The sequence below is a fragment of the Coturnix japonica genome, chromosome 8 (assembly GCF_001577835.2).
Source record: "Coturnix japonica isolate 7356 chromosome 8, Coturnix japonica 2.1, whole genome shotgun sequence".
NCBI classification, from domain to species: Eukaryota; Metazoa; Chordata; class Aves; order Galliformes; family Phasianidae; genus Coturnix; species Coturnix japonica.
The window spans coordinates 10372700-10383119 of NC_029523.1; the positions used below are offsets into that span (position 1 = coordinate 10372700).

At 37.7% G+C, this 10420-nt stretch overlaps 1 protein-coding gene across 4 annotated transcripts in view; it reads right to left on the minus strand.

Annotated features, from left to right (window-relative positions):
- The window catches only part of AGL (amylo-alpha-1, 6-glucosidase, 4-alpha-glucanotransferase), a 28505-nt gene extending 18178 nt beyond the window's left edge, over window positions 1-10327 (minus strand). For 2 of the 4 annotated variants that reach the window (XM_015870106.2, XM_015870103.2), the window contains exons 1-10: window positions 9740-9942; window positions 7338-7548; window positions 6309-6475; window positions 5593-5796; window positions 2088-2269; window positions 1726-1837; window positions 1148-1268; window positions 899-1001; window positions 710-807; window positions 27-166 (exon numbers count right to left, since the gene is read on the minus strand). In XM_015870106.2, the coding sequence (XP_015725592.1) occupies window positions 27-166; window positions 710-807; window positions 899-1001; window positions 1148-1268; window positions 1726-1837; window positions 2088-2269; window positions 5593-5796; window positions 6309-6475; window positions 7338-7548; window positions 9740-9821 (1420 nt within the window). In that variant the 5' untranslated portion in view covers window positions 9822-9942. Of the gene's footprint in view, window positions 1-26; window positions 167-709; window positions 808-898; window positions 1002-1147; window positions 1269-1725; window positions 1838-2087; window positions 2270-5592; window positions 5797-6308; window positions 6476-7337; window positions 7549-9739; window positions 9943-9976; window positions 10071-10167 lie in introns of those variants that run through there. The other 2 variants (XM_015870105.2, XM_015870104.2) reach the window with 2 other exon arrangements.
- Window positions 10328-10420: the final 93 nt, after the last annotated feature.

Sequence of the window (10420 nt, forward strand, 5' to 3'; positions counted from 1 at the left end):
GGACTATTCAAATTTATTTTACAAACCTGGTTCTGCAAAGTTTCTAAGAGGATCATCACCCATAACCCACCCATTATGGGCCATGAAATAACAAGCTTTATCTGGCTGATGCATCATACTTTGTTCTTCCTCCAGAGTCAGGTCTTTGAATGGATAAGTAAAATACCTATGGAATGGACAGGCAAATTAAAAAAAAATACATATGCATAAAATGAAAACCACTGTCTTCAAAATTAAAATATCTGCTATGTACTAACTTGAAGACAAAAAATACAAATAGCTGTTGTTAGAAAAGTCGCTATCATTTATTGTTTTTTTTTATCATGTTTTGAAAGATGGAGACAGCCACTATCTTGGTGTGAAGTGGTAGTGAAAGTTTAAAGTCACAGCCCTTCAGATGTATTAGTGGCACCAAGCATATCAGACTTAAACCTTTCACGTTTTTCTAGTTCTATTCCTTTTCCACCTACAAAAGCAATAAGCGCTATGTCAGGTTTTAGTGAGCTCTGAGCATATTTAATGCCCTCCAACATCCTATTTGTTTTTTAAATTTATTTTTTTTTAAATATAGTCAGTTCATTGCCATGATGTGTCTAAAGGAGAGAAAAAAATACCTATAATTTTACTTACAAATGTTTGCTTTTAATGAACTTCACATTCACATTCCCTGAATAGATTCTAATAGTTTTTAGCAACAAAAAAATAATACCTGGTAACTAAAGGATATTTTCTACTAACAGGACCTAGTTTAGGACCATGACCAGCCAGACGTTCATATACCACAGTTCCTGCAAGACAGTTGACAGCCTAGAAATAATTAAGTTATGCATTATTAGAAAGCCTGAATTAATTTGCAATGCAAAACAGTTCAGTATTGAAAACACAGAAACTATAAAACCTGCTCTTGATGATGATGAATCTGTCTGTATTGCTCAGCATTCAGTTCCTCAATTCTCTTGCGAAACCAGTTACAACATTCTTCTATTGCACCTGGTCCGTTGCTTAGCAGGAAGAAAGAGCAGAGAACAATTAGAAAAATTGTTAAAACATGTAACTGAAGTGAAGCAAGATTTTTGTCTCTGATTTTTTTTCTTTTTTAAATTTAGCTTTACAAGTCAATTTTAACTTGTGGCTAACAATACAATACCTGTGTGGTATGAATGTTGCCAATGCTATATTCATATCTACAGTACAACCTAATCTTCTGTAATCAGGGTCTTGAACTATTTGAAGATGTTGATTTGGATCAGACTTAGTGCCTATTTTGCCTGAGGACAAAACAAAAATAGTATTGATAAAATAGAAATTACATTTAAAAGACATACAACTCATACAGTTCAAACACAAGCAACGCATGGGTAGACAGAAAGCTTTGAAGGAGTAAAAAGGAAAAGAACATGTAAGAATATGTAAGGTATAACAGAGTTAGCTACTCAAAAATATTCGTGCTCAGATACAATATTGGATTCTAGTGCAAACAGCAATTTATTTATATTTCTCCTTCTTTTCTACCTAAAATACATCCAGACTATTGAGCAGAGTCTTCCAAGACTTTACAAGGACTCAAAAGATCCTCATACGCTTAGATCAGCATGGTAGATTTCTCACATAACATAAACCGTGAATATTTGTTTTTCCAGCTAGGGCCTTTTAGAGCTTCCCTATAACGTTTCTTGAATTATAAATAAAGGATCTGCCTGCTCCAGCAACACACTCTTCTTTTACCTTTAGTTAGAAGGGTTCTAAATTGCTGCACAGCTTTATTAACATCCACTTGGAAAAATTCCCATAGTTTAATTTTTGGATATATATCTTCCCAAATGATTTTACGGATACACTGCAAAAATTTAAAAAAAATACGTCAGTTGAGGCTGATATTTAATTTAACCAAAGAAAAGCTAAATGTTCATATGAATCAATCAGAAGGAAAAATGCAGGAATAAGGAGCTGTTTTGTCAAATATACCTGCAAAGTACATCTGCTGTGAGTTTCCACAACAGAACTGTGGATTGGTAATTCATATTGGCAAAGGATTATTCAGCTGTTTACAGTGTTAATTAGCTTACACTTAATACTCATTTACTTACATTCAGGTGATGATCATTTTCAATCAAGGGAGGGACTCCTTTATCAATACACCTTCCATCAGCCACCATACAGCTCAGGTGCCACAGAGCTCTATCTAAAACCCAGGCTGGCTTCAGGTGAGGAGAATTTACAAGGTTGTAACCACATTCTGGATGCATCCTGAGCCACTCACTGTTAGCAGCTTATTCAAAAACAGGGAGGAAGGAAAAAAGTACACAAGCTGAATACTTAGTTATTCTATGCAAAAATCTTAAGAACAGAAAGCTAAGGTAATACAGTATGGTTAAGTAGCTCACATTAAAATTTCCCATGCTAATAGAAAATAGCATCTTATGCAGATCTGTGCATCACTGATAGCTATTTGTTCCATTCAGCAAGAATCACAATTTATTACATAGGACTTTCATGAGTAAATACAAGGAATTCTAAAGAGGCAGTACAGTCTAAATCTACTAAGTTCCTGTTAGGGGGATGGGAAAAAAAAAAGAAAAAAACAAGAAAGTAAACAGGCCTTCTGCTAATTCTGGTAAGGCATAGAACTACATTTTCTGTTAAGAAGAAATGCCATCTGGTTGTGCCAAAGAAGGTTTTGATGAAATATCAGGAAGCATTTATTTACAGAAAAATATTTAGGTACTGGAAGTGTCTGCACAGGGAACTGATAGAGTTGCCATCCCTGGAGAAATTTAAGAGATGTGTGGATGTGTCTATTAGGGAAATGGCTTAGCAGCAGACTTGGTAGTCAGGTGATGGTTGGACTTGATATCCTTATGGACCTTGTCCAGCATAAATGACTCAATGATTTATAACCAAATAAATAAATAAAAAAAAAAATAATCTGCTTCTGGAAAAAAAATTGCACAAAGCAAAGCTTGTGATTACATTTGTTACAGATAGAGACAATACTCACAAGTATAAAAATATTTCAATAGGAAGACAGAGAATTACAGAAAACAAGTTCTAAAAGTCAATACATTTTTATGCAAGTAAGATTACCCTATTTCATGATCTTCTTCAAAAGACTGATTTATTGTTATATCAACTAAACAGAAGCAAGACCTAGTAGTGATGCTCTCTGCTTAGGACTTGTTTTTCCCTTTATAAAGCCAAACAAAGGTGGCATTTGATGGCACTGGCCAAGGGCTTGGAAGTGAGATTTACTGAAGCGTTAAACTGCATTTAGACAATAGTAGCCTCTTCTGAAAGAGCATATTTCAGCTTAGAAAAAAAAAGGAATTAACCCTTTTCTATCTCTGGATAAACTAAAAAAAAAAAAAAAAAAAAAAAAAAAGAAATGCAGATGAACACAGCATTCTTCAGGCAGAGTTTGTGAGTTTATTTATGATATTCTGCCTAATGCGCCAACGTGCATTCATCTACATTACACATACAGTCAGGCCATAGATGCTGCCTTCAATAGAAACTAACAGAGACATTAACATAAAAAACTGACTCCCACCATTCTCTATTAAAGAAGCATTCTATACCTCTTTGCAGTGGAAATAAACCCACACATTTAAGCTTAACCACTTCATAATGAAAATGAGTTGCCTGACTGTACAGTAGGAACAGTAGGGAAGCACTGACGTTTTATACAGCAGTCTCAGCTAGAAAGTAGAAACTGCCACAGGTACTGACTGCTGTAAGCTGACAGCTCATGAGTTGCATTACCAGCATGAGAGGATTTGTTGTGAGATGCTCTGTGCTTTAGGCATTTAATGCAGACATACTGTGGAATTAGTAACTAACACGTAGTATTCATAATCCACTCAAAATAACTGGCTATACATTTTATGTCATTTACATCCAAATAAATCTGAAACATTTTACAGTTAAATCATCAAAAAATGATAAAGTCAAATTTCCTTCTGATCAAGTTGTACATGCGTAGAACACCCTAAGTAGTTATTTTTGCATTACAGAAGCACCTGAAATATCTATCTCCACCTGCATATGCAAAACTACAGCTTTAGCAGTCAATGATCATTTAGCATAAGCATAAATGTGTATAAATCTGGCATTTAACTAAGTTTGTAGTCAGTTGGGAATCATAAGGTTCTGATATTTAACAACCAAAAGGGCAAAAAACATTCAACTCTTATTGTGAGTTCAAAAGCTTGAAGCCAAACACAGTTTGATTAATAGCTTAAGACAGAACCTTGGTCATTTGAAGACACTTAAACATCCACACACCACGGTATAATTTTAAAAAATAGCTCACTCATCCATCCCATCAATGAAAAATAATTTGGGTTCTTCTTGAAAACTGACAAAGTCCTTCAGCTACTGTAACCAAGTAGCAATGTGACTGCTTTCTCAAGTATGTATTGAAGTCCAGTAGTTATTTTTGACAAATATTTCTGTCCACAAAAACGTTTTCCTTGGTAGGACATAAATGCACAGCATCTCAAGCATGTTTCAATAGAAACTCAAGCATGTGTGGGACAAACTAAACTCCTCATTAGTTGTTAAAGTGAAAGACACAATTTTTTTCTGATGGGAATGTCAAAACCAAATTCCCTTCAGACACAGGGTTAATAACCACACAGAGTAACATTTCAACAAACAGACAGGGCAAACAACAAGACCCATTGTACACCGCAGACTGATTGGCTAAGAATGTTTGGCAACAGACTACACCGAAGAACTAAAGCAAATAAAAGCCTGTAATTCATAGGAATCTGTGATTCAGGGTTTGTGTTTTTTTTAAAACAGAGGACAGGGATAGAAAAGTTAACTGAAATTTGTTGTTCTCTGCCACTAGAATACTAATTAGTGAAGTCTTCAAGCTAAGAGTGCAAGACGAAAACTGCAATTGAAACATAATAAAAACTCTCATAACTCAAATAACTAAACTTGCAAGTAACAAAATACTGTGACTAACTTTTCATAGTTTGAATACAATCTCACTGTCCCTCTCTGCAGGGCAGACAATGTTAGCTATGAAGAGCAATTGGATGTTAGCTATGAAGAGCAATGTTAGCTATGAAGAGCTGGTGCACCTTCAGTGCACCAGCACATTTACGCTTAAACAACAAAACTGCCTACTTCACCACCAACACACCCACAGCTGTAACATTTCCTCCACTGCTTAATCCTAGTCCCTGTCTCTATTCTGATTGTTATCAATGTATAAGACACAATTAGAGCAGTATAAAAAAAAAAAAAGAAAGAAAAAAAAAGAAAAAAAAAAGAAAAGGCAGCAATAATAATTCTGTAGTCTAGGAAGTAGTCTGGTTAAGTTTATGTTAAATTCATTATGTAGGCTGAAAGCTGCACAATGCAGATCACAAAAATAAGCATGATATGAAAAATACAGACATGCACAGTTCATTAATGCCACGTAAGAAAGGCTCTGTTCAGCTCAAGCACTAATACAAAATACTTCTACATCTGTTATGGAGACACAGCTGTTGTAATTTCAATGATTTTTTGAGGGGGAAAAGTCAAAGGAAATAATGAAATAAAATTATAGGACCAACGTGGTTCACACAGAAATCATACCAGTATGATTGTAGACAACATCTGTGATGCAAAGCATATTCCATTCATTTTTCATCTTTTCCACAAGAGCTCCTATATCATTCCAAGTGCATTTTTTGTTATGGCTTGAAAAATCAGGATTTACTTCTAACTGATCAGCCAGTGAATAACACGATCTAGACATTCCAAGCTTCTGCAATGGTGTAAAATGAATCATGTTGTAACCTATGAAATAAGAAATCACTGATTTAATAAGAAAATCAAATTTCAGTAAAAGAAGTTAACTGAGAGAAGCGTAAGTTACAGTTATAACATATACATAAGCCTAGAATTTGAAAGATCCAGTACAAATTAAATTGAAGATTCAGATTTAAAATTCTAAGCAGTATTTTTTTAAAAAATTTCTACAAACTTATCTATCTGAAATCAACAGAATACAAAAGAAGTAGATTCCTGTATTAGGAAATCCTGAATTTTTGCACTAATGAAAATACTTCAATCTAATTACTTAAATTTACCGGCTTAATCTGTTTATTAAAATTGAATCCAGGGGAAAAAAAGAACAAAAAAAAAACCAAACCAAACCAAAACAAAACACCTATAAACTAAAGGACAAATGAACTCTCAGTGTAACTTTGTTTTCTGGTCACAAGATTAAAAAAAATCATTAAAAAAATTAAAAAAAAAAAAAAAAAAAGGTATCCTTTGGAATCCTTTGACACCTATTTTGGCATTACCTGTTTCTTTTGCAACTTTAAGCCTACTTTCCCATTCATGGAATGGTCCCAGACATTTAGCGAGGAATGTCTGGAGCGTAACACAATCCAAAGGTAATACATGGTTATCGGCTCCAACACGTAAAATAGGATCCACAACTATGTAACCTCCACCACTTTTCTCGTTTCTAGGAGAAATAATTTCCATTGGAATAATGAAAACACATTGCACTAGTCAGTTTCAGAAACAAAATGCAACAAGCACAACTATTTCAAATACACAGTAACTCTGGAGTAGCTGGGGAGAAAGGACTGCGGGTAGCCTAAGCAGAAACACAGGTGATAAACATCTCTCCAAAGAAGCATCTCTCTAATGGGCTTAGAACAGCTGCTAACAAGGATGCCATTAGCAAACAGTTTAAACGCTATGCAAGTAAAACACCTTTGTCACCTTGGGAGACAGAATACTGGTTTAGCATACAGATGGAAACAAAGAAAAGATGACTGCCTATCTTTTACACAAAGACATTCATTTGGAGCACTACCCTGGGAAAGAGATCTCAGCTAAATGCCCTTTTGAACCTGAGGGAATTTAACGACCAACTACCTTACAGAAGCTGAAAGAAGTAGGGCATTAAAGACACTCACACTCCCCTGTTGAAACAAAGAAGTAAGTAACGTGAAATAAAGAATAACAGAACCTTTACTCTAGAAGGACAGAGAACAACCTCCTATTAAATGAAATAAGTACAAACTAATCACTTATGTATAAAATTTGATGACTGAAACCTCGTAAAGCTGTTCTGCTTTTCCAACATTCACAGAATATTGATCACCATTGCAAATTCATTATATATATACATATTCAAATCAGAAAGTCTTCAACAACCTTAACAGCTGTTGTTGAGCAGATTCAGATAGACTTCATTGTTGCATTTAAAAAATGCATAGAAAAAAATAATGATTTTACTCTTAAAAGCAATTTCTTCAGGTCGAAACAAACCAAAGGAGCAGATTGCATTGTGGCTGTAAGCATTGTGCTTCACTTACCCAAGACTAAAATAGTACTGATATGATCCAGAAATTTGGAGATCTAACTTGCAATATTTGTCAGAGTCATCCTCTTTTCCCGTGGGATTGTGCCACGATAACGTTCTGAACTTGTGGCGATCAAATACTTCTCCAGAAGCGGGATAATTTGTACACACAGTAACATTTTTGCCTTGAAGAGTTGGGCCCAATCGAAACTGCAATTCAAACCCTCAAGAGAAAAAAACAAAACAAAACAATTTTCATCAGGCAGACTAGACATTTCTGCTCTTTAATAGCAAACTGTAAATTGGTTTTATGTTAATAAGAAAATGCACTAACATATCTGCTGAGACATTTTGCAGAATGGTATATTTCTGCAGCATCTTTTTCTCCTGCTTTCTAAACCTTTTTATTCATTCAAGTCTTTCTCATTACCTACTGAGCGCTTTTCATCTCCTACTCATTTTCTTCTGCTTTGCATCATAAAAAGTGTAGGAAATAAAATGTAACAGAAGATCACAGTCATCAGACTACATACAATTTTAGGCAATTTGCAGTACTGTGAAAAAAAGGTAAAATCTGAAAGGTAAAATGAAAGTTTCCCAAGTCTATATATTAAGCTGATCCATAAAAATATCTGGAAAAAAGGAACAAATTTGAAACCATAATACTTTAAATTCCTTCTTTTTCTAGTGAGAATTCATTGAAGTCTAAATTCCTTATGCTTTATCTGCAAGGTGATTTATATCTCTGTGTAGTCTAGAGGGTACATACTATTAAACTGAGAGCTCAGCAAGTTGAAGTGAGCTTTGTATACGTGCTGCAGCTCACGCACGCTTCAGGGAGAGCTGTATTTAGAATAAAGATACCCATGATGAAGGGACTACAATTAAGTTTAAAATGTAATGTGAAAATGTGCTGTAGTCTGTTCAGCTGGATATGAAGAATACAATTTAGCCAGCAGATTTCAGAATTGGTCTTAATTGAAGGAATGAGAACTTCTTAACAGGTACCTAGCTAGTTACAGTGTCCTTTCAAATGACTGAAAGAGGTGCAAGTGCTTGCACCTCAGACTTCTACTGAATTACACACCAGTCATGAAGGTGACTGTAGTAACACAGCTACTAGCCCTAATGGTCTACAGAGTTGGAATTTTAAGTAAAAGAAATATGTGTATTTGTAAAAAGAGAAAGCTATCAAAATACACATAATGAATTTAAAAGTTCAAACAGTTTTAGAACATACTATCTTAAACTGGAGCAAGGTAAAACAAACAAACCAACCCAAATAAGTACTCATCGTGGAGAATCCTAGCAGATCTAATATCAGAGTTTGATCACTGAGTACACGTAAATTAAAGTCTCATCAAGCTTACACCTTCTCTTATTAACTACTACACCAACATCAGACAAAACAGTGGTTTAGGACCTGAATGTCTGCCGTGTAAAATGAAGCTCCTTTTATTGTCAACAAAAACAAATCTGCCATGAAAAAACTCAGTTCTGAAGGCTGTACTGTCTCTAGTACAGTCCTGACATTTTATTGCAGGGATGACTAAAATTAGAGCACAGGGATACATGGCATCAATATCTTATTTCCTGTAACAGTTATACTGATATGAAGACCGCTGTGCTCAAAATTAGCCATGCCCTCTCAGAGACTGCCACCAGCAGAGGTGTTCTGAATGCCTGATAGGAGTGCATTGCCGAGTCCTTCCAAGAAAACTTACACAACTGGGAGAAAGATAATAACAAGGGTTGGGGCCAGCACTGCACTTCTTCCCTAATAATATTATTTAGATTATGCTGTCAGAAAGTTTTTAAATTGATATACTTGAAGAGAATTCTTATTCTCAAGAGCCAAATCTCCATCCTCTTTACTGAAGTACTTTGACACGAGGCTCCAGCTTAGAGTGAAAATAAGCAGAAGAGCTGCATGAGCAGTAACAGTTGCATCATTAAAAACAATGTTCCTAAATAGACTGGCTTTGACTTTAGAACCTGAATTTGCTGACCAGTATAATAATAGAGCAGCTCTAGGTGGGGTTGTCTTGGGGAATACAATTAACACTTTCAAAGAGAAATATCAAGTTCATCTTAGTGCAGTCAGAACTCCAACACAGCACTGACACGGGAAATCTGAGGGTACTGTATTCTCAAACATGACCTAAGACACTACAAAAGGTTTCTATCATTACTCCGTTTCAATGTTGTTGTATTAAAGATGAGGTGTTGCATAACACAGCACAGATTAACACTACAGTTTGACTTATGAGGACGTCTCAGGGTCAATACAGCCCGGTTTGTACAAGGAGAGCCTCTGTTCCACAGGGGCCGCATGGAAAACATTAAAAGAGGAGGAAGGACAAACAGAACCCTCCAACAAACCAGCCCCGGCCGCCCTCCCGTCACCCGGCCCACCTTGTTCCAGCCTGAAGAGGGTCTTATCCAGCTTCTCCATCTCGTTGAGGTGCAGCAGCCGCGTCTCCTTATGGCTCACCATGGCTGCTGGCGGCCGCTCTCGGCGGGCTCAGCGCTGACGGGGAGCGGCGAGCCCTGCCGGGAGAACACACACAGACACACGGACTCGGTCAGCGGGCACCTGGCAGGCAAGCAGCCGGCCGCTGGGAAACGCCTCCCACCGCCGGGCCCGCTTACATCTTCCCCAGCCCCGGGGCGAGAGCAGACGGGGCGCGGGCAGGGAGGAGGAAGGGAGCACCCCGCCCTCCCCCGAGCGGCGACTCCCGAGAGCGGTGCCGGCCCCACAGCTGCCACAGCCGCTCCCGGGGGGGGGCTGGCACCTGTCACTCCGGACACGCCGGGCCCCTCACGCCGCCCTCCATACTCACGATCGGGCCCGCAGCAGCAGCTCGCGCAGCTCCTGGCGAAAGCAGCAGCGGACGCGGCCGGGGCAGCCCGACAGCTCGCAGTCCGCAGCTCCGGGCCGGCCAGCCGCTCGCGCAGCCCCTGACAGCGGCGACAAATGCCTCAGAGCGCCTTTCCCCCCACCCCTTTTCTTGCTTTTCCGAAATAAACTTCCCCGGTTCCGCCCGGCCCCGTTCCGAGGCAGGCGGTGCCGGCACAGCTCGCGCGAGAGCATCG